This window comes from Helicoverpa zea, chromosome 2, assembly GCF_022581195.2.
Source record: "Helicoverpa zea isolate HzStark_Cry1AcR chromosome 2, ilHelZeax1.1, whole genome shotgun sequence".
NCBI lineage: Eukaryota > Metazoa > Arthropoda > Insecta > Lepidoptera > Noctuidae > Helicoverpa > Helicoverpa zea.
Genome location: NC_061453.1, coordinates 4,180,771 through 4,204,402, shown reverse-complemented (window position 1 = coordinate 4,204,402; position 23,632 = coordinate 4,180,771). Strand labels below are relative to the sequence as shown.

General features: G+C 41.4%; 1 protein-coding gene across 1 annotated transcript in view; it reads left to right on the top strand.

Annotated features, from left to right (window-relative positions):
* The window catches only part of LOC124638268 (probable E3 ubiquitin-protein ligase HERC2), a 46,312-nt gene that overhangs the window by 10,265 nt on the left and 12,415 nt on the right, over positions 1-23,632 (top strand). The window contains exons 19-70 of the mRNA XM_047175201.1: positions 14-96; positions 205-278; positions 357-499; positions 1,048-1,244; positions 1,642-1,858; positions 2,203-2,440; positions 2,721-2,891; positions 3,334-3,537; positions 4,615-4,777; positions 5,019-5,137; positions 5,307-5,479; positions 5,561-6,135; positions 6,210-6,334; positions 6,472-6,839; positions 7,155-7,321; positions 7,417-7,556; positions 7,832-8,015; positions 8,601-8,840; positions 9,076-9,194; positions 9,389-9,575; positions 9,981-10,132; positions 10,496-10,589; positions 10,737-10,888; positions 11,187-11,328; positions 11,576-11,701; positions 11,783-11,944; positions 12,054-12,155; positions 12,236-12,337; positions 12,412-12,644; positions 12,851-12,919; positions 13,328-13,499; positions 13,747-13,842; positions 14,414-14,568; positions 14,881-15,108; positions 15,416-15,535; positions 15,606-15,710; positions 15,878-16,033; positions 16,343-16,504; positions 17,677-17,907; positions 18,201-18,324; positions 18,420-18,538; positions 18,765-18,920; positions 19,215-19,449; positions 19,625-19,764; positions 20,125-20,277; positions 20,822-20,941; positions 21,309-21,444; positions 21,709-21,861; positions 22,273-22,440; positions 22,707-22,804; positions 22,946-23,102; positions 23,289-23,485. Coding sequence (XP_047031157.1) covers positions 14-96; positions 205-278; positions 357-499; positions 1,048-1,244; positions 1,642-1,858; positions 2,203-2,440; positions 2,721-2,891; positions 3,334-3,537; positions 4,615-4,777; positions 5,019-5,137; positions 5,307-5,479; positions 5,561-6,135; positions 6,210-6,334; positions 6,472-6,839; positions 7,155-7,321; positions 7,417-7,556; positions 7,832-8,015; positions 8,601-8,840; positions 9,076-9,194; positions 9,389-9,575; positions 9,981-10,132; positions 10,496-10,589; positions 10,737-10,888; positions 11,187-11,328; positions 11,576-11,701; positions 11,783-11,944; positions 12,054-12,155; positions 12,236-12,337; positions 12,412-12,644; positions 12,851-12,919; positions 13,328-13,499; positions 13,747-13,842; positions 14,414-14,568; positions 14,881-15,108; positions 15,416-15,535; positions 15,606-15,710; positions 15,878-16,033; positions 16,343-16,504; positions 17,677-17,907; positions 18,201-18,324; positions 18,420-18,538; positions 18,765-18,920; positions 19,215-19,449; positions 19,625-19,764; positions 20,125-20,277; positions 20,822-20,941; positions 21,309-21,444; positions 21,709-21,861; positions 22,273-22,440; positions 22,707-22,804; positions 22,946-23,102; positions 23,289-23,485 — 8,602 coding nt within the window. The remainder of the gene's footprint in view (positions 1-13; positions 97-204; positions 279-356; positions 500-1,047; positions 1,245-1,641; positions 1,859-2,202; positions 2,441-2,720; positions 2,892-3,333; positions 3,538-4,614; positions 4,778-5,018; positions 5,138-5,306; positions 5,480-5,560; positions 6,136-6,209; positions 6,335-6,471; positions 6,840-7,154; positions 7,322-7,416; positions 7,557-7,831; positions 8,016-8,600; positions 8,841-9,075; positions 9,195-9,388; positions 9,576-9,980; positions 10,133-10,495; positions 10,590-10,736; positions 10,889-11,186; positions 11,329-11,575; positions 11,702-11,782; positions 11,945-12,053; positions 12,156-12,235; positions 12,338-12,411; positions 12,645-12,850; positions 12,920-13,327; positions 13,500-13,746; positions 13,843-14,413; positions 14,569-14,880; positions 15,109-15,415; positions 15,536-15,605; positions 15,711-15,877; positions 16,034-16,342; positions 16,505-17,676; positions 17,908-18,200; positions 18,325-18,419; positions 18,539-18,764; positions 18,921-19,214; positions 19,450-19,624; positions 19,765-20,124; positions 20,278-20,821; positions 20,942-21,308; positions 21,445-21,708; positions 21,862-22,272; positions 22,441-22,706; positions 22,805-22,945; positions 23,103-23,288; positions 23,486-23,632) is intronic.

Sequence of the window (23,632 nt, the reverse complement as noted above, 5' to 3'; positions counted from 1 at the left end):
TGAATAATTTCAGGGATTACGACCAAATCGATATAGTGACTGGACAACGAGGAACGCAGCCTGCAACAACGGGAGATGACTCTGATACTGTCACAGGTTTGTAGTTTTTATCAATAAAATAAATATACTCTATAATATATTAGATGTGATCTTCGAAATTAACACACCAGTAGTATAATAAATAATTTAAATAATATTTTGTAGGCTGTACCGAAGAATATCAAATATGCAATGCGGCAACTTCAGACAAAGGAGCTTCAGTGCCATTAATGCATTTGGTAAGATCGATATCACATTAATTTACTCATAATAGTAGTTGGTATAATTATACTTTAATGTGACATTATTCTTGACAGGTAAAACATCTTATTCGCAACACCTCGTGTCAGACTCAGACACATATTAATGCGATAATGTATGGAGATACAAGTAAGACTGATGATCCGAAAGGTCATGACCCTGTTAGTCCTAGCTGTGATCTACTTATACGATTCCAAAGGTAAGCCAAGGGTCACTTTATTTTAGAAGAGAAAAAAATAATGCATTGACTTTAGGGCATTCGTCGTTTGTTTTTTGCTTGCAGTGGCGATAGTTACATATAAGAATTTAAAAAATTGAAAAAATATAAGAATTTATAATATATAATATAATATAAATCTTTATTTTTCAAGTAACAAGACTCAAAAAGTGTTAGTAACAATGTTCCTTATCCTATGTTAGTATTCCTATTCTACGTACTAACCTAAATACATATGATATGTGAATCACCACCGCACATCTATCACCGAAGTGGACAGCTTGCAGCAGCGATTCACATATATACAATCGAGCCTGCTCGCCACACATCTCAGATAATGCCAGCTACTAGTAGATTTGAAGCGCTCTCTTATTGACAGCTTTTGTCAAATAAATTGGCCTATCTTAACATTTCCATAAAGTCGCCTCGTGCAAGTGCAGTAGTCCCTTTTCCTACATTTTGTCTACCGCGATGTTAGGAGCGGTGAAGTTAGGTGGGAAAATCAACAGAAAAATATTTATTTCCCCCAGGTTACTATTCTGCGAAGCCATGTGGTCTCGTGGTGGGCGCAGTACCAGAGGCGGCGTGCGAGCTCTAATGACACAATACATAGAGTTGTTAGCGGAACACGTACAAACTACTCTGCGGTACTTCACGAGAGCCGTACATAGAGCTGATAGTGCGCAGCTCGTGGCGTTGTGTGAGCTTATTGCTGCTGATATTGTTGGTAAGTTTTAGGGGGTTTTGCAGCTCTATGAATGTCCGTGTGAACTGTTCAAATAGTGTTGTGCTTTATCGAGGTAGGAAATGAACTGTACGGCGACGTAAATATCTTCAGTAAAATTGTGGTTCAGTGTTTGCTATTTGAATTAGCAATAATGATACTGGTGGGACGCATTCAAGAATGCTCAATGGGTTCTGTAGTATTTGTTATTATTATTACTATAAATAAAACCTTTTTCAAACTCAAAAACATTTATTCAAAATTGGCTGCAAAACAGCACTTTTAGAACCTCAAAATTTACACAAGACATCCCAAAACCTTTCAGGATTTCCTATATGATTTTTTTGTTGAAATCTGTGTGTTTTCATAAAGGCTTTACATACTTGATTATTTTCTCTAGGTCGTGTCGTAAGTGAACTAGGTGCATGGGTATGCTCCTGCGCAGCTCGCTCACCAGTCGCCCTATCCGATTCAGCAAGCTCTCTAGTCAAGATTGCACGAGCTTGTGATAATGCGGCCAAGTCGTTACCATCCGCTGCCAAGCTAGACGCAGACTTACTTGGCTGGCCCGGACTGGTGTCGAAGAAACATCAGACAAAGAATCACATTATTCGAAAGTAAGTAGTATTAATCTTTATTGTCAGGGACATAAGAATGCTACTCACTACCAGTCATTGTTATAACTCTAACTCAGGATTTGAGAAATCTCTGACACTAAACTTGTTGGGTCATGTAATCTGCAGCGTACTCAATAAGAAGAAGCGACAGAAACTTCTTAAAAACGATTAAAGTAACATTAATTGCCTCTGTAACATGTGGAAAAATTTCATGTACCTTTTATAAAAAAATCTTAATTTCTTAGTTCAACAGAGTTGAGAAGAGGCGCTATCCTTATCTGAGCCAAAGTTAAAAAAACTTGCTTATTGTCTAAAAGAAAGTACACAATCTTTATTTTTTTCAGATGTGATATCTACAACCACACAAAAGATGGCGGCTCCTGGGTTATAATAGCAGGCTACGTATTCGATGTAGAAAACTTCGAGTGCGAGAGCGCGAGCACGGTGGAGTTGATACGAAAGCTTCGCGGTTCTGATGCGACCGCCGCTATGAGCGTCGAACCACATGCGGCGTACCTTTCTAGGGTTACGGAGAAATGTGTCGGCATGTATACCGATCAGTTGTACACTTTTCCTTTTCATGTGAGTATCATTGTTATTATGATGTGAAGTAGCGTTGTTTTCTTTACATGTGTTTTTAGTTTACCAACTAAAATGGAAGCCGTAGACTCCAGCACTATTTGAATTTCGACCGGCTGACTCAATGTAGTAATCGACGCCACAAATATATGGTATAATAGATTGCTGGTCGTGGATCAATAACTTCGACCATACTTATCACTTCGACCATCCATTCTACCTTCGATTAATAGCATAGATTGATTTTATCACTATCCATACTCAAACGGTATTATACTTGCAGGATAGTGCAGCAAGTCTTCGTGCACATCACATACTATCAACTTGCGCGTTCAACGTAGCTATCGGTTTAACACAATGCGGGTCTCGTTTAGCTCGCTCGCTGCCCGTACAACAGGCTGAAAGGGACGCTGCGCCTTATGCCGCCGCTGTGTTCCTGAGAGGGGGACTACAGGTTTGTATACTACTAAGTAAATGATATTATTCCATGTTTAAAATAATTGTTATAATAAGGCTGACTGACGATTTGTGCCTTATGACAGTGAGGAGTGGTTTATCGATCACTACTGCTAGCGGTATCACCCGCATCCCGTGGGCACCTGTGTACGAACCTGGATGAAAAGCCTATACCCTTCCTCGATAAATGGGCTATCTCACAAGAATTTTTCAATTCGGACCAGTTGTTCCTGAGATTAGCGCGTTCAAACAAACAAACTTTTCAGCTTTATAACATAGATAGATATAGTAGATTTAACTCGATTTACTGAAGAACATAATTATATCATCATGGCGTGAAACCTCACACTGCGATATAATCTTGCAAATATTGTACAGTAATATTGTAGAAAATAATTTACAGATTCTTTAAACTACGACGTTCTATTCTATCCCATCAGGTCCCCCAACTAACAAATCCCTTCGACGAGGAGAAAGCAGAGGCTCGCAGTGGGTCCTCCACCGGTGGGAACAGTCCGGCCGGTGAAGCGCCGATACCTACCCGCATGTCCCGTCCCCCGCGCCCTCCGCCGAGGGTCAATGTGGCACAGTCACCGGCTAGAGCTGAGGCTTTGTTACATGCGTTAGCTGAACCGAAGTTGCATGTGAGTTGGGACTTTATTTTGTCGATAAAATTAAGAGGATAAACTTAAGATGTGATGTCTGTAACTATACTGGAAAAATGTTTATCGATGTTAAATATCTAGACAAGTGCTTAACCATTTACGTCTGGTTGATTTTTTATCGAAATTTCTGACTCACTAGTTTCGATTTATTTATCTCACTAGACCAGTGGTTCTTAACCTTTTTGACATGAGGGACCACTTTGACTAAAGTTTGTCTTGCCGGGGACCACCTCATCGGTTTACCTAAATTAGTACTCATTTCTTTATTATTTATGCAAAAAACAAACTGAATTTTTGGGTCAGGTCTACTCAAAGCTAAACGCATATCGGCAGATGTGTAGGTAAGCAAATGCAAATAAAGAAAAACTTGCCTATGTAGTTTCCAAAAGCGCGAGCGAAGCGAGCGCGAAATTTTTATCGGACTTAAACCAAATATTACGTAAAATGTAGCCCAAACGTACTTAACTTTTCGTTTGTTGACAAATGCAAAAATAAGGACAAATAGTTTCTGAATACGCGAGCGAAGCGAGCGCGAAATTTTTATCGGACTTCAACCAAATATTACGTAAAATTTAGCCCAAACGTACTTAACTTTTTGTTTGTTGACAAATGCAAAAATAAAGGCATACAGTTTCTGAATACGCGAGCGAAGCGAGCGCGAAATTTTAATTATTTTTTAAGACTCAAAACCAAAATTACAAATTACTAGGTACGATACACCCGATATACGTCCATGCGAAAACCCCCGCTCGCAGTTATAAGTCGATAAAAATTAAGTTAGATAACGTATAGCAACGTCGCGAAGCTAAGCTTCGCGGACCACTTGGAATGCCTCCAGGGACCACCAGTGGTCCGCGGACCACCGGTTAAGAACCACTGCACTAGACAAACAGTAGAACATCAAAGATGCTTTTATAATTGCGAAAACTCTACATTTTTATTATAATTGAAATTGGCTTGTCATATACCCACATATTAAAGCTCATGTATGATGTTGAGTAACAATAAGTTATCGACACACTATCCTACTTCTACATATATATAATATCTCTCTAGGACCAATTAGCACTACACTTATGGTGGGCCTGCGAGAGACGCGAGGGCTGCGCTCCACACTTTCCCCCTGAACATCCCTTGGAGGAACTAAGGCGAGCGTTATTAGCAGCTTTACTATACCACGCTGGGTTGAAAGAACATGCGCTCGCTACTGCTATGGCTGGTAAGATTTTTTCAATACAAATATCGATAAATCAGAAAATATTGCTGAGAAAGTTATCGATAAAATTTTACGTAGTCTCACCACTGGGCAAAGGCCTTCCCCAAGTCTTCCATCTTTCTTAGTCTGAAGCAAAATAAATAGGTCACATACAAATATCGATAAACGAACAAATATGGTTGAGAAAATTATCGATATAATTTTGTGAAGTCTAGTCTACTACATAAGTGATGGTTTCTTTTAGAAATGGAGAAAGGTGAGGTAAAACTCTCGCCTGCAATGTCTGAAATCGTGAAGGCGGTTCAGCAAAGTAAATGGACTTTAATGAGGACCAGACAACAGCTGTCACGTGGTTATAAAGAGGTACGTCTTTTCTCAATTTACCGTCGGAGACATCTGTCTGTTAACACGTATTTACACTGTAAACACATACGTATGAAACTAAGCAACTATACTTGTTTTGTAAATATGTTGTTGGCTTGCCTGAATAAATAAATAAATTAAAAATATATATATGTTTCGATGTTCTTAGGTTTGCGCAGCACCTTTAGAAAGAGCTCGGTTTCTTCTACATGAAGTTCGTGCAGCCATTTCTCCGGCCGTTTCGGCGTTGCACTTACGTCCGCCGTCCCATCGAGCACCCACCGCCAAGAAGATATTCCAGAAAGTCATGCGGGCTGCTAAGACGCCTGGATTTAATAAATGGTAAAAAAAAAAACAAATGTACACTTCTATCATAATTGCTATTGTAAATTGAACTTTACTTACAACTTGGCTTTTTTCCAGTTTTGAAACCACAAAAGATCTCAGGAACAGACAAAACAGCCTAAGTAAAAGCATGTTCAAAGCCACAAGCAGTCTCCTACAAGGCGATGCTCTCCTCATTAAATCGTCTATCGCTCAAGCGTCCAAAACTCCAGATGACGCTCCGAGCATTATCGTAGAACCTTCTAGAGGTCACAACGAAACACCCACTGCTCCAAAAGAACCATTACTTAGATCTAAAGTCACTCTCAAGGTCAAAGATAAACCATTAGAAAAAGATTTGAAAAATGCATCGAACAATGATGACATGACAAAAGAAGGCCGAGGCGATAGAGACAAAGGCGACCGAGAAGATGCTCTCGATAAAGAAAACGACGATAAAACGCCAACGAACGAAGTATCGATTAGTTCGATTAACGATATTACCGATAACTCGATTTTAAAAGAATCGATGGAAAGCGAGAAGCAGGTAATGATGCTGGCTGATGATTTGAAGACGGATTTGATTTTGGCTGACGAAGAAAAGGATGATGATAATTCTGAGAGGAATAAGTTTGTTAATACGTGGGTTTCGAGACTTGCGTGTGAGGAGAAAGGTATAAAACCTTCTTCACTTTTTTTTTTCTTTTTAATATTTGGTACGTTAATAAATTGTTGTATTTTTTTCTAGATTTGTACTGGTTGTTAGAGGAAGTGAGTCAAGAGCAACAAGCTCTGACTGTAGCCGTTATTGACTTTGTCATGACTGAAGAACCCTGTGATATAGACATACTTAGGAGAGCTTTGTACTGCCAGGTATGAACCCCACAAACTAAAGTGACCCTTATATCTTTGGCATAAAGTTTATAATTGTACAACAGCTTTGATAAATTGATCAATAATTTAAATAACTATAACAACTCTATTTCTATAAATATATGGTCTTATTTCAGGTACAAAGAGCAGAAATAAGAAAGAACGGTTACAGTATGATTAACAGTATTCTCAATTCGTCACAGACGATGTCTGAAAGTATTAAATATGCTGCTCTTAGCGGCTTATTGGGCGCTTGTATGGCCGAAGCAATTCCCTATGTACCATTAAAACCTACTATTCCTTTAACCCATCCATTGATCGGTATAGAATCTGTGATACCTTACTCTAAGTATATGGTGCTGTTAGAACGATCAAGGTTGATGGATTTCATACTGATAGAGCTAAAAGCGAGGGTTTTGGAAGGCGAACAGACTCAACCGTTGCCTTTGAAAATGAGTGCGAATTATGGTGCTCATGCGCTGTTGAATCGGCCTTCGAGAGCTAGGTAAGAGTTTTTTTGAACTTCGAACATGAGTTTGTTTAGTTACTGAAGGGCCCAGTAGGGCCAAGGCCTGCCGGGGCTGCGGGTTGTTCGAAAGAGTTACCGCGGCCCTGGTACATAAAAGGCCTATGACGGAACACGACAGTTTTTAGTCAGTAAGAGTCTGACACTCCCTCACCGCTGCTAACCTACAGCGGGAGGGGTTATTTGATGATTTTTGACGTCGTTAAACAAAAAAAAAAGTTATAGCACTCTCTTTTGTTTTCTCGTTCTTAGGGGTGGTAAAAACTAAAGTGTATATGTCTGTCTCTCTTCCAGGTTCCTAATAACGTTACTATCACTCCTCATAGAGGGTTGTCAAGGTCCAGAGCTAGAACAACTGATCAATGGTGGCGCTCTAAGCACGTGCTTGACGTTACTCAAACAAATCGGAGGCGACACATCTCAGCTTACATCTCTAATATGTAATGGATTGAAGTCGAAATGTAAGTAATTATTTTTTTTGGCCAGTAATTTGGTTTTTACGTTTCGATACTAATTTTCATGTATATTGATAAATGAACAATTATTTTTGTTTTAGCGGATTGTTTAATAATATACGAAGATGAGAGATTAGGCGCTCGAGCGCGTGGTGCTTCGTTGTCTGGCCCTGAACTGGCTTCGCTTATGAAGATCGGTACTCGGGTTGTTAGGGGAAAGGATTGGAAGTGGGGTGATCAGGTATGGACGATATACAGCTAAAGATTGTGTTATGTCAAGACAAAGTAGTAAATAGCAAGCTGCAGCATTTATATTATGGACCAATTTTTATGTTAAAATACATAAAAATTATCGATATTATATTTTGCTCTTTCTTTTTTTTGGACTTTGTGGCAATAGACGAAAAAATACTTTCCGGATTTTTTAATCCATTCCTAGAATTATAAGTCCGACATAAGGTTATTTTTAGTTTTAGAACAATTTCTAAGTTCGATAACTTGACTTTTCTCTTCTAGGACGGTGTCCCCGGCGGTGAAGGTCGTGTCATAGGTGAACTGGGTGAAGATGGATGGGTGCGCGTCGCATGGGACGCGGGCGGTACGAACTCTTACCGCATGGGGAAGGAAGGGAAATATGATCTCAAGTTAGCACGGTCGCCATCACCACCGCCCTCGGTTGATGAGACTGTGCAGGGGACTGGTAAGTTGGCTTAAAATCTTCTTGTTTATTTTTCTCTCTTTACTCTGAGAAAATGATAGTACAAAATATATTGGCTTACAAAAAACCTCACCAATACAACGTGGTGAGTTTTTTTGTGCAATTGGTATGATTGTTTGATCTTTTATTAATATCTTTTATATTTATATTTATTTATATTTGATCATTTATATTTATATACACAAATGATCATAAGATCATTTGACACATTTTGTCATTAAGGAATGTATGTGATAGCTTCTGAACGAACATTGCCACTTTATTTTATGTGATGACGCCTAAGGCCTCGGCCTCGAATTTTGCGGGCAGCGGGGCGGCAGCGGCGGCGGCGTGGGCGGCAGGATCTTACGCGTATAATCAAATGGCCGGTCCATTTGATTGTGGTCCCTCGAATACAGCGGCGCGGGAGCGGGCAACGAGCGGTGCACTCGGTGACCGCCCGCGCCGCCGCCGCTGCCGCCCCGCTGCCCGCAAAATTCGAGGCAGAGGCTAAATCATTGTAGCAATTTTGTTCCCTCATCGACAATCATATAATCAGAATAATAAACCAACTTTTTTTCCAATCAGCTGCAGTAGTAGATACCAGCGTAGAATGGTGGCCGGTAAGCGAAGTGCGAGCAGCCTGCACGGGGGCTATCCGAGCCCTCTGCGCAGGCGCGGGCGGCGCTCTCGCTTGCGTCGGTACCATCGCTCGACGTAACGTCGCCGCGTTACAACGAAGACTGTTGACGTTAGCTCATGCGCATTCTACGCCGCCTCCGACTGCGTTTGCTACGCATTATCATACGGCTCTGGCTTTGTTAAGAGGTAAGGAAATAAAAATAAATACTTTTTGCAGCATAAATATGATGATGATGTCCTGTTAGCCGATCATCTGGCTGTTCTCATATAAGGAGCCAACAATGCACTCACTATTCCTTCACTCTTATAGCCCGATGGATCAGTAATTATATGGCAGCTGTATATCGATCCGTTAGCCATTCGACGTGATTTAATCCATATCGATATCGAAACTTATTGTAATTATGTTCTTTTGTTGCAGCAAGTGCACAAAGCCTAGAGATGCGTATATCTCTATGCACCGACTCGTGGTTCGAGCTCTGTTACAGTATTATATCCGCTGCGGATAAACCTATCACACAGGATCTCATTTATTTACAAGTCAGTATATATTCTATGCTTTATTTTATATACTCAAGTGGATTTACTCTAACTTAGTTCTAGGTTGCACATATTTCTATAAATCCGCGCGTTAGTAACATATTAAAAACAAAAAAAAAAACTCCTTTCCACATTCAAATTGAACCAAGTTTGAATATGGAACACAACATTCTAAACCTCTTTTTATCCAACAGATTCAATCTCTATGGCTTCTACGCCGCATACTAGTAGAACATAACGGACCTCCTGAATGGAGACGAACGGTCGGTGCTCAGTTGTTAGCGCTGATTGGTCGGCTGTGGCTTGAAACTCATTCGTGGGACCCGGCCTTGAAGCCGAACCACCAGGCTATTGGTAGCAATACTGATGAAGAGGAAGTTGGTAAGTATTTTGTGATTGAACACCTTATAGTTGCATAGCATTAGTTACCTTTGTTGATGTTTGATTATCTGATGAAATCTGATCTTGCTCACTTTTCTAAAGGCCTCAGCACTTTTTGTAAACTGATAAAAAAAATAGTTTAAAGACTAAAAAAACACGCTAATTGTGTATTGCCATCAGATCTCAGAGCGTGTGCAAAATTTCATCCTAATCGAAGACGGGGAATTGGGTCAAATTAAGCTTACAAGATTTTCATACATACATACATAGTTACAAGTGTAGCTAATGAAAATCTGAGACTCCAATTGTTGAAATAATTTATCATTATTCAAAACTTTACCCACATAATCTATGTATAGAAGTCCATTACAAAAATATGAGGTTTAATAAGTTTCCTCGTTACAGACAACAGATGGCGTGCACCAGCCACCGCTAGTTACACAGGATCGACGTGCGCGGCGCTAGTGCAGTTAGTGAGACAACTGCATTCAGCTGCGCAATGGCACACACCTATTACGACTTTGTTGTTAGACAAACTACAGTTAGCGGCGCAGACGGTAAGTTTTATGATCATTTTGTGAAAAGTAGATAAAAATTATACAAAGAATTAGTATCATACAAAATATACAAAGAATTAGATTGATATTTCGTAAGATGGTTAGGTATGTGAAAATCGTCTTAGTGATAGTGGTAGTTAATGATGAGATTCTCTAGAATATTAAACTTTATGGCCATGGGTGGGAATTGAAATCATCGATAACTATGTAGCGAATACACAACACTACTGCTTATGATATGAAGCTGTAATACCCTTTTTGTAATTTCAAAATGTGTTTTGTATTAATTGAGTAATTTTTAAATACCTATTCTGCATTTAGAAGTCTGACAGAAAATAAATAATCCAAACAATTTACTTACAGGTAACGAGTGACTGGCATTGGTGGCCACACACTAGTCAAGACTTAACACAACTGATCAAACCTACACCACCCAGTCTGGAAAATTGTCTCATTGGTAAGCTACTATTAACTACACCACAACAGTTAATCAAAATTAATACTTACTGCCCTAGTCATAAGGTTCATAAATGCAACTACACCGCTACAGTCAAACAAAATTGATCTTTATTCCTTAAGTTACAAGGTTCATAATTGTTTGTAGCGGGTGCTCTCGGCGTGGTTGGGGGCGTCGAATGGCGTATAAGATTGGGTCAGAAAGTGACCGCTGGATCTCCGCCTCGGAATGCGATTGTTACACAACTGTCGCCTAGAGCTAAGATCACTTTAGTGCATGATGATAACACTACTACAAAGGTGGGTTTACTTGAGCATATTATTTTTGTTTTAAAGATTTTTTTCTCTTCTAATGTCATGTCCATTTATTTTTCACTAACCATTTTCACCCTGGTCCCGTGGAAACTACGGCCCGTGCCATGATAAAATTTAGTTAATGTTACACGAGAAGAGTGAAGCTTTCCAGCAGTGAAAGAATTTTTCAAATCGGTTCCGTTGCTTGGACCCTATCTCTTAAAGATGTTGCCGTCCAATTCTTTGTGAAAAACAGTTATTCATTGAACTGTTTACATTGCTTTATTTTGGTTGCCCTTTTCAGACTGAACTAATAGGCATACAGAGCGCGGAAAGTGATCGCCTCTCCCTACCGCTAGGTGGCGGTGAGAGCGCTTTGCGCGTCTGCGCAGCGTTGTTAGGCGCTGGCCCACAAGCGTCGCCTATGCATCCGCATCACTTACCTGGTAAAAACATCCTGATATTTATAACTTACCCCCACACTCGAGAGAAATTTAATGATTACTTAAGTCACTCCTTAGTGACGGATTGTCAAAGAAATCCTCCACTAAGGAATGGCTTAAGTAACCATTAGATGTCTCTGAGTGCGTCCATTAAAATTTATTTATTACTCATTTAGACACGGGTTCATAGTTATGATTTTTTATCGTTCTTGCAATCAATCTATTTAAATATATTTTTTTCCCTTTTTAGCTGACATCGACGTATACGGATTACGAAAGCAACAAATGGAACTATTGACCCTTTGTGCTGTAAGAGGTCTATTGACTACAAGGACTAGATTGCGGAAGGTTTTGATGCAACCACCAGATCATGCGGGTAAGTTCCTTTTGCCTCCCATCTCACCCATAGAACTTGTATTTTCGAGAGTCGATTCAAAAGTAATAGTAACTCTTTCAGGTAACATAGACAGAGGAAATACCTTAGGAACAGAAGGAACTTTACTAAGGAGGTTACTAGCGCTAGCAACTCGCCCAAGTCCACTGGCCGCGTCCCATACACCGCGAGAACTTGAAGCGGCTGCTCTTACCGTAGTACAGCAATTGGCTGCCCATGTGAATGGCAAGTTTATTCTTTACTTTTTTGAAAAATTATCTTCATATTTTTTTTGTCATTCCAAATTCAAGTTTAAGTGTCGTCATTTATTATTGTGCCTTGTTTTGTTCTACAGTAGAAGATAAAGACCATGAGACGCCGCCCGAAATGCCGATCATAGATAAAAGTAATGTTATGCAGATGTCTATGGGCCCGTCGACTAGTACGGCTTCTTTATGTAAGTTTCATACAAAATTATCTTCAACTGCATATGTTTATGACAAAATAAATATGGTTTTAATTTATTTTTTCTTGCAGCAAGGAAAGATCTCAACACTTGGGCAAATTCTTCACAAGTACAGCAAGTTATTGAAATGGGCTTCTCTAGACACGCTGTCTACGGTGCTATTCAGGCTCTAGGTACTAAACTAACCACCATACTATAACAATAACAACCCTGTTTCCTTAGCTATAAAGTACAAAATTCCTTGCAGGTGGAACAACGCTACCCTCAGTAGAAGCGTTAGTAGTATACCTATTAGAACTGCCTCAACACGGGATGGATGATTCAGTCTTCGAAGTGAGGCCTCAAAGTGCAAAACCTGAGAAGAAACAAACGCCCTACAGATGGCGCAGTTGTTTCAAGTCTGAGGAAGAGTATGCGCAGTATTTGTCTGACGTCATCACTCCTGGAATGACAGTACGATGCTGTAAGGCAGTCGAACCGGTAAGAAGGATGTAGTGGACTTTATCAAGGTTGCTATTGACGTTCTTTTTTTAAAATCCTTGTGTAAATACTGCCTATCCAAAATGCCTTTATGTCCCAAAAAAAAAGTTGTAGGTTGTCCCCCTTCATTACCTTCATGTAATAAGCTTCTTCAGTACGAACGCTTGCTTGTTTTTTTTTGAGATTTCTGTGCGTATTTTTTTCAGATCGGCTTAGGTGACGTGGGACAGGTACAAAAAGTTGAACGAGATATAAAACAAAATGTCTTCCTGCATGTAAGTATTCCCTTCACTGTGCATAGTATACATTTATATTGTTACGCATAACTCACTTCATTAATTCATTTGTACTGTTATATCCACAAACCACATAACTGATATCTTGTTCCTTTTCATCCTAACCTTTGAACCTTATTTATATCGAAATAAAAACCAAGTTGCTAGAGCAGCACAAACTGTCAAACAATTTTAAAAGTTGAAAATGATTTATTTTATCCCTTTTCCCGGGGTCGGCTTCCAGTCTAACCGGATGCGGTTAATTACCAGTGCTTTACGAGAAGCGACTGCCTATCTGACCTCCTCAACCCAGTTATCCGGGCAACCCATTAGATCTTGGTTAGACTGGTGTCAGACTTACTCCCACCACCTATACATAAATAAATAAGAAATTAATTCATTGTGCAGGTTGAATGGCGCAGCCTAGGCCGCGTGTTCGGCGTACGCGCAGTGAATGCCGAAGTGGTGTCGGGCTTGCCGCCATTTGCGGTGGGAGATCGAGTGCGAGTTCGCGCCGCTGTCACGCAGCCGCGGTACAAGTGGGGGTGTATCGATCATTCTAGCGTCGGAACTGTTACTTGTACGTGTTTAATTTAAAGTGTTATTTAGTAGTAGTTAGTATTTTTGAGGCATGCCCAAAAATGATTTTTAACCGACTTCGAAAAAATGGGGAGGTTTCCAATTCGTCGGAATCTTTTATAGCATACTGTTGTGCTTAGTTTCATTGGCCTTTTTTTCAAACTGAAGGGTATTTGTAAACATTGAATCCTTTGCAAATTATTATAACATGTGTCCTACACTTGTCTATAATTTTCTTTCACTTGCAGCTATATCAAGCACTGGGCGGGATTTGACAGCTGATTTTCCTCAACAACCTGGATGGACTGGACAAGTTTGCGAGATGGAACTTGTTACTGATCAATGTAAGTACCAGTCGCACATACGATTTAGACGACCTCGATGGCGCAATGGTCGCCATGCCGGACTGCCGAACCTGAGGTCCTGGGTTCAATTCCCGGTTCGGTCGACATGTGTGTGATGAGCATGTTTGTTGGCCGTGGTCTGGGTGTTACAATATGTATTTATCAATATGTATATATGTAGCTATATGTAGTTTATCAGTTGTGTTAGCACCCATAACACAAGTTAATTAATAACTTACCATGGGGCTAACAGGCCGTGTGTGAAAATGTGTCCAGACATTATTATTATGTGTCCAGACATTATTACATACTTGAAATAGTAGATTCAATTTTCAAATTATATGGCCTTGCAGTGTTATGTGAAGCCGGTGATTTAAATTTGAACCATATTAGCAAGACTTATGGTTCATTTTCCTAGTACACATGATCCGGTATTTGAATCCTAGCGGAATGAAATTCGATATTTAAAATAATATGGCGTTGCAGTGTAATGTGAAACGGTTTATATAAATTCTAACTTTAACGCTAAGACTATAGTTTATTTTTCGAGTACCTACGCATTGATTTCTAGCGGAATGGGGTGAAAGTGCGGGTGGAACGGCAGTGGGTTGGCGCGGCGCTGTGCGAGCGGTCCGCGTCTCGTCATGTCGACCAGGGGCCGGCGCTAGAAGACTGTTGGATTCACAGCCTGGGACGTATTGGCAGAGTTCTAGTGGGAATGGCCAGGTTATTAGTGATAAAGTTTTTGCTTTGATAGGCTACAATTGATTCTAGACTCTTTAAATGTGACTTAAATAAAACTTACTTTATATAAATTAAATAATGTTAATTGTGAATTACACTTAAATTCACTTAAATGGTACTAAACTAGACTTTGTTAAAAGTACCCCTTAAAATCGATTCTGTTGATTTTTAGGAACTTATTTATATAGTTTTAATTTCTACACTAAATGGACGGTGCTTCGTTTTACCCACTGATAATCTATGTATTCAGTATTAAGTCCAAAAAAACTATATCCAAACCATTTCTATGAACAGCATTGGATCCGCGTAGAAATGCGCAGCGGCGTTCGCATCCGTCGTCTCGGGCTAGGCGTCAGCAACGGCACCCACTGTCCCGCGGCCCTCGCGGTGCGGGCCGGGGCTACGTTCGACGACGCCGCGCTGGCACCCCTAGCTGCCGTGCCCTGCGCCCCCGCACCTCCGCCTAGAGATAGGACGCCTGTACATCTCACGCAGATACAGCTGCTGGCTGATTGTAAACAGGTTTGTTGTCAATATATATGTATTATTTTGAATATTTTGTGTATTGTATGAACCTGATGATCATCGCTGCAATGTGCAATTTGTTCGCTAGCATACGGCCTTTGTGTTTTTATACAGGAATATAACACTTATAAAAGAAAGAAAGTAGAAGGTAAATTAACACTTACCTTCCGTAAGTGTTAATTATTAAGTAAGTTCTTCTCAGTTTCTAATTAGGTATTTACTTAGTTTAGAACAGCGATACTTCAAATCGATTTTGTGGTCATTTCTCCCAAACATAAATAATGAACTGATGTCTTTGTTACAGTATTATGCCTGCATAGAAATAGCAGTAAAGCAAAGTCGCAACGTAAACGCTGATTGTCGCGTCCATGGACTCTATATCACAGGTTTCAGACCAAACCCACTGTACACTGAAGTCTTACAGGTAAACATATAAAATTGGACTTTACCATCCTAGACATACGGATGGGTTTTGATTGCGTTTAATTTTTCAGAGCATGAATTTCGTAGCTGAGGATTGGATGGAGAAAGATAATAATCCTACGGGGGCTGTGTCTGCCGATAATAACCCACCTTCTTTGCCGGTTGATTGTCCTAAAGTAAGTCATAACAAAAGAATATTCTATCAGTCAGTCAGTAAGATAATTTTATCGAACAGAAAAAGACTTTAGTTAACGTTTCTAAACATCCTTAGAGGAGCTAACTATCTTCATGTAAAATAGTAACAGGTGTTTTTTTTTCTTACATAATTGTTATGTTTTCTCAGGTATATGTATGGGGCTTGAACGACAAAGACCAGTTAGGTGGCGTTAAGGGCTCTAAGGTGAAAGTGCCGGTGTTCTCGCCGAGCCTTAGTGCGTACCGTCCTGTTCACATCGCGGGCGGATCCAAGACGTTGTTTATTGTGTCACACGATGGGAAGGTAAGTTAGGCTCTGCTACTTTACTAATTTCTTGCCTTGTTTTTTTTATCTTTTCTCTCAAATGATGCACCTGACGCAGTTGTAAGTTGTATGTACTTGAAAACCGAAATCTGAATAAAATCACTTCAGTTTGACCGAAACCTTTGCCGAAATTTCTGATTCAAATAGCAAAACTCTTATTTGAAACAGCTTAACGCTATGACTCTGCTGCAATTCTGTCAAAATGAAACTATATCTTCCCCATTTTATTTGTTTAATTTTTTCTGAAAATCAATTCTTCAGCCTCTCATTAACTTTCATCTCCAACAGCTCTACACTTGTGGCGAAGGTACAAACGGGCGTCTCGGCCTAGGCCACAGTAACAACGTGTCGAGTCCGCGCGCCAATCCTTATCTATCTCACGTGCTGGTCCGACGCGTCGCCGTACATTCCGGAGGGAAACATGCGCTTGCGCTTACTGCTGATGGAAAGGTAAGCATTTTAATTAATTGTATAATTTATAGAGAGTAAATTGTAGTTGTTTCCCAAGAATGTTAGCCTTTTACATACATAAAGTTATACTTCGTCTAAGCCCTAAGCTATTAGGGCACGCCACCATCGTGGCGGTAAGTCCCCTCTTTGAGGAGTGGCTCGGGAGGAGTCACGGCGCCCTCACGTACCGCATGACGCAGGTCCTCACCTGCACCGAAGGGAGGTACCTGCACCGAATCGGTCGTGAGGAGGCGCCCGGGTGTCACCATTGTGCGGACAGCCCCGAGGACACGGTGGACCACACAGTCCAGGTGTGCCCCGCATGGGAAGGGCACCGCCGGGTCCTCGTCGAGGCTTTGGGCGGCGGCGACCTCTCGCGTCCGGCCCTGGTTCAGGCCATGGTCCGGGGCGAGAGGGAATGGGTTGCCGTCCCTCCTTCTGCGAAGCGGTCATGCTCGAGAAGGAGGAGGCGGAACGCCAGAGAGTACGCACCTCTCATCCCGGCCGCCGCGCTGGACCAGGTAGACACCATGGGCGCCGGGTGTCGCGTGATGACTCCCGGCTACCGTAGGCGTGGGTCTGTGGGCGGTGAGTTCGGGTGGCTCATCGTCCCTCTGTCTGCTTAGACGACAGACCCGTGTCGACGGCACGCGTTGTTCCACGCGCTCCTCAAAGAGATGTCAGCAACCCCAGCGGGGCCCAGCAGGGCCAAGGCCTGCCGGGGCTGCGGGTTGTTCGAAAGAGATACCGCGGCCCTGGTACATAAAAGGCCTATGACGGAACACGACGGTTTTTAGTCAGTAAGAGTCTGACACTCCCTCACCGCTGCTAACCTACAGCGGGAGGGGTCATTTGATGATTTTTGACGTCGTTAAAAAAAGAAAAAATAAAGCCCTAAGCTATTAATTCTACGCACACGCAATGCGTAAATGTCGTGGTTGGGTGCGTCATTTCAGCTCAAACAACTTCTATTTTCACCATTGTCTTAAAAATCTGTGTGTGAATCCGACAAGCACGCGTTTAAAATTGTAATAAAAACGTTAATTTCTTGTATATAAAAGGCACTATATGATAGAAACTATGATTTTCCCGCATAGAAATCTATATTTCACTTTACCGGTAGCCATTTTAAAATCAACCTTACCCCCTAATAATACAGCATACTTTCCCAGGTTTATTCCTGGGGTGAAGGCGAAGACGGCAAGTTAGGTCACGGTAACCGCATCACACTCGAAGTCCCGCGTCTCATAGAGACGTTAGCCGGGGAACGAGTGGTCGGTATAGCTTGTGGGTCGGCCCATAGTGCGTGTGTGACCGCCAGAGGGCATTTGTATACGTGGGGCATGGGCGAGTACGGCAGGCTTGGACATGGAGATGATACTACACAGCTGTATCCTAAAATGGTAAGTAGTTGTTACTTATTGTTATAATGGGATGGGAAGTGAAAGGGTATAAATGTTTAAGCTTTAAAAATGCGACATAACCAGTAAAGAGTCAATGGCTTTTATTTCACATAGACCTTTGACAGGGTCTTACGAAACGTTCAGTTAGGTGCACGGTTTCAAAGACTGAAGAAGAAGCGACAAGAAACTCCAAAGACACTCTTTGCGAATGATGAAAATCGTAGATAGGAGATTGCGAACTATTTGTGAAATTACACATCGATAAATGGTGTAATGTGTTATCGATATTTCAGGTGGAAGCCCTTTCAAACTTCCGTGTGGTACAAGTTGCGTGTGGTTCACGCGACGCTCAAACTTTGGCTTTGACCGCGTGTGGCAAAGTGTTTTCTTGGGGTGATGGCGATTTTGGCAAATTGGGTACGTATTAATTCCAATAGACATTGATTTTTTTCCCTATTAGTGGATCAATCTTAGATCTGAGATCTGATCTTATAAGTTAATAATGTTTATAGGGCGTGGGGGCTCCGATGGATGCGCAGTGCCAATGAATATCGAAAGATTGAATACTCTTGGAGTCATTCAAGTTGAATGCGGTGCTCAATTTAGCCTAGCTTTGACTAGAGATGGAGAGGTATGAATTTCTACATTTTGTTCAATAATAAAAGACTTTCCTCGACCCGCGTCCCGTGGGAACTACTACCCATGACGAGATAAAATATAGCCTATGTCGCACATAATATAGTGTAGCTTTCTAATGGTGAAAGATTTTTTTAAATTGGTCCAGAAGTCCCATTATAAACAAACAAAATACTAAGTTTTCCATAGATTAAAATATGAATTTTGTATTTTCTATAAAGGTCTGGACGTGGGGCAAAGGTGACTACTTCAGATTAGGGCACGGGTGTGATGCTCATGTTCGGCGACCGACGATTGTGGAAGCGTTGCGAGGTCGTCGAGTTATACATGTGGCTGTTGGCGCTTTACATTGTCTGGCTGTAACTAGTGAACATCAGGTATGTGACCTGACCTAAGAACTGTAAATTCTCTTCAAATTCAAAATTTTGAGAAAAGCCTTGCAAAAAGGGCGACGAATTGCCAAGTTTTTACCAATTATTCTATAAAGCATATTTCGAAAAACTGCAACCAATGAGGATAAACTAACTGACATAGCAAAACTATATTCTTAAAACATCTTTGATAACTTAACTAACAGTCTATAACCATCAATCAATCTGGACCGAGCTTTGTCTTAAAAACTATAGAAAAGACCATGCGTCATCATAACTTACAACTATTCATCTTCCCAGGTATGGGCATGGGGTGACAATGACCACGGGCAACAAGGTAACGGCACCACCTGCGTCAACCGTCGCCCCGCTCTCGTAGCCGGGGTCGAAGGCGTACAAAGAGCAGCCGCCGGCTCTTCACATTCAGCCGCCTGGTCGTTAAGACCGGCTGCTTTGCAGACCGATGCTCAAGCACCCCATATAGCACCTTTACCGTTCCCTACGTTGAAAGACCCGTTGGGTGCACAAAGTCTTGGTAAGTTGAGTAACTTTTGCGCAAAACCTTCAATATTTTGCGCAAACACATTTTTTTGCACAACTATGATAAGAATATTGCGCGACAATTTAAATGGAAGTGATCATGTTTCTTCATAATATTTTCTCATATATATTTCGCCTGTTAAAAATTCGGTATTGTTTCATGATCACAGGACTTTACTCCGAAGAAGCGGTAGTGGATGAGCCACAAGGATCACGAGGGTCATTGGCCGCTGCGGCGTTGGCTTTAGAACCGCCTGTAGCCGCGCAACATGCACTCTCGTTGATTCTACTCGCTTTACATATAACACAGGTATGTTTACGTTTAATCAATATGTTTTTGAAATGATGGAGCATATTCTTGTCACACCATAAGGCATAACTTTACTTCGATTGTTAAAAAGATTTGATTTGTGAGATGATTCATTTGAAATGTTGTCATTTAAGTTATCACTTTATCACATGTTCTTGTCAGACGTTTAGTCATCATGAAACATCGTGTGAGTCGCTGCGTAAAACCATTTCCAGGTATGCAAGTATTAACATATGCAAGTGGCATAGGTGTAGGTTTGTATGGGCCACATGCGCATACTTGTGCTCGGAATTTAGTTGTTCACCGCCATTAAGTTTTGCGAGGACTAAGCACTTGTTTTTTTCTATATACTTCTTATAGGCCCGCAACTTATTAGTAGAAGCCCTACGCGCTCACGAGGCCTGTTCGGCCGCCGTTCCCGTAGTGACGAACATCGATACTGAGGACGAAGACACGGAGGCCGACGCCCGTACTGGAGGGGGCGAAGCCCCTGCTGACAGGGCTACATTACCGGTAAGTTATATATCGGTAGAAGCCCTATGTGCTCATGAGAGGTGTTCGGCTGTAGCTTCCGTAGTGACTAACATCGATACTGAAGACGAAGATACGGAGGCTACCTTACCGGTAAGTCATTTATCGGTAGAAGCCCTATGTGCTCATGAGGCGTGTTCGGCCGCTGTCCCCGTAGTGACGAACATCGATACTGAGGACGAAGACACGGAGGCCGACGCCCGCACTGGAGGGGGCGAAGCACCCGCTGATAGAGCTACCTTACCGGTAAGTTTATTTTTTACTTTAGAACTTAATTTATGATAAAGCTGAATAACTGTTTCACTGTGAGAAAGCCCATTTATCGAGCAAGGTACATTGTATGAGCTACATTTTATTTGGGCACGAAGTAGCTTCCAAGTGATACGAGTGAACCCTCTCGCCAGAAAACCATAAATGACATTAAAGAAAATGTGTATTTTTCGCCTATTTAGTGTCAGAAGTGTGGGTTTCTAATCGATATTCGTATTCAGCATCGATATTAAAGTTGAGAACATTTGTTAAGCAGAGTGGAGCCAGCAGTCCTCTAAGTGGTTCGATATCGTCTCGACATTCGGCTGTCATGTCATCGAGTGCTGTGTCCGTGGCTGCAGCTACAATGACAGTGCAGCAAGCTGAAGCTCCTAAGGTAACATATTATTCAAGATACTATGATTTATTATTTATTGATTTCGCTTACATAGAGATTTTATGTTTCGATTCAAGTAGTTCCATGTACTTGGGCCAATTTTACTGAAAGGCGATTGCGTGATCGGTAGTCCACACAACAATTTTTTTACTATGAAACTGGCTTTCTCGTGAAACTTTCTTTTTTGCGAACTTTTTTTGGGAATCAAATTATATAATTTATGTAAGATGTAACCTGTTTTTATTTAATTGGAGTTTATTTTATTTGTGGAAATGGGCCTCATGAAACAATAGTCATCGTTTATGAAACATTTTACAAGCAGGATCTATTTTCTTAATTTTTAATTTCGTCTTTATTTTGTTGACAGTTGGTACTGGACGAATTTACGTCACAACTCGGCGAGTCAGACGCGAGAGCGTTGGTTGATTTACTGAAGTTAGCTGCGGCCGGCAGAATACCAGACTCGAATAATGCGGTTAAAATCATCACTGATGTACTCATGGGTATGTATGCACATGGTTTCATACAATCAATAAAACAGGAACCAAGCAAGAACTTTTTGGACTCAGTAGTTGTACATAATGATGCGTCCTATGTGAGCGATTTGGATGCGATTGCGATGCGGTGGAGTCCGAAAACAACAAACAGTCGATTTCTTTTGAAGTTTCCTATGCAGGATGCACCTTGACATACCTTAGTAAATATATTACATGTAAATAATATACATTACATGTAAGCGTGTTTTTAATACTTTATTCGTTTCCCAGCGCTCTGCGCCAGTAAGCCATCCGTAGCCGACATGGTAGTAGAGGTATGCGTGTGTGAACTAGAAGAGGCGGCGGCGGGAGGCGGGCGGGCGCCTCCACAGCCCGTCACTGTCGACAGTCCGCATCCGTATGCTGATGACGCTGATATATCAGGTATGAATACAGGAACAACATATTTATCAGCAGTGCTTCATTTGGCTCTCAAAATCGCAGAAGAACGGCGTAATACAAAGACCAGAAAATAATGTAACACATGTATAGTATTCAGTAACTTAATTAACAGGGCCAAATTCTTGATATTATTTCGGTTCTAGTTCGCATTTTCCGGTCGTTAAAACTGTGTCGTCGTTTATTCGGGCACAAATTTATTAGAAAATCTTGTGATCGCTTTAGGCCCTAAAGTTTAGGGAGTTTGTACAGTATCTAATACTTAGAAAACTAAGAAAATTAAAAAAGTAATCAGGTATATGGATACCTACAGCATATTTATTGACTTTAAAAAATATTTTATTTTATACAGTAAAAATATTTCTCTTGTATTCATTCTTAATAACCGTTACCCAGGTGTAGTAAAAATTCCCGGCGCATCGTCTCTCCGAGTAGTATTCGAACAAGGATGTTCCACTGAACGTCGGAATGATCCGTTAACAATATCGGACAGTACGGGTCGGGTGTTAGCTACGCGGTCCGGACGAGAACCCACTGACTGGGCTCAAGAGATTATTGTGAATGGTAAGTAATTATAATTATAGCTCAACTTGGATTATATAAGTTTTTCAGTCTGCTATTGTCATGTAAAAAAATTGTTTTCTTAAAAGAGTACCCATGTTGTCCAGTTTCTTCAAAGCACTTCTCCACGGGACCTTTTTTTTTGGAACTGTGCAAATAGCATGAAGTTTCTTAAGGCCTTTTTGCATTAAATACATTTGAGTTTTACTGTCTAGACGTTCTTCTAACTTAATGAATTATACATTTGCAACTTTATTTCCTTGTATTAGGTGACGAATTACGTTGGAGATTCACAAGCGATGGTTCCGTCAATGGCTGGGGTTGGAGGTTCACTGCTCATCCAATGCTGCCTTCACATTCTATTACTGTATGTACTGTTTTCTTTACGTCAGTAATTACTTAAAAATAATGAATAATATTTTTTACATTGTTTTCTTTGTCCATAATTTTTTGACAGATCCTTATGACATCTGTGTTGTCATAATCATTGTATATTTATTAAACGCAGGACAGCGGATCAGATCGCTACGTACTATCGTGTCCGTCAGTGGAGTTGGCGTGGCGTTTACTCGACGGTCCACTGTTAGCGGCGATATCAAACGATCACCAGTTGGCGCCGCGTCTAGCTCAAGCGCTAGCTATATGTGCGCAAATGCCTACGTTATGTAAGTTTGCGAGCTTTATTCTAATTTATCCAATCCAATCCGGGAATGAATCCCGAGACCTCGTGCAAAGCAGTTGCGCTATGCTACTACTTGACCAACGAGGAGCTATTCACGTTATGTTCAGTTACAAAAAGTTTTTATTTTTTTTGGAGGGGGATATTTTACTGATCTCCTACTTTTTTATAGCTTGGCGAGCTCGTGTATGGTGTGTCCGTCGTCTCCGCGGCGTGGTGTGCGGCGGCAGCGGCTGCGGCGCGGCGTGCGAGAGCAGCGCGTCGCCGCCCGCGCTGCACCACCTGCCGCAGCTGCTGCACGCGCAGTACGACCACGAGGAGCCGGCGCTGCGGACCGGCACTCACTTACTGCACACTCACTACCTGAAGGTACGTGCCTATAGCATGGCGCCCCGCGCGAGAGCAGCGCGTCGCCGCCCGCGCTGCACCACCTGCCGCAGCTGCTGCACGCGCAGTACGACCACGAGGAGCCGGCGCTGCGGACCGGCACTCACTTACTGCACACTCACTACCTGA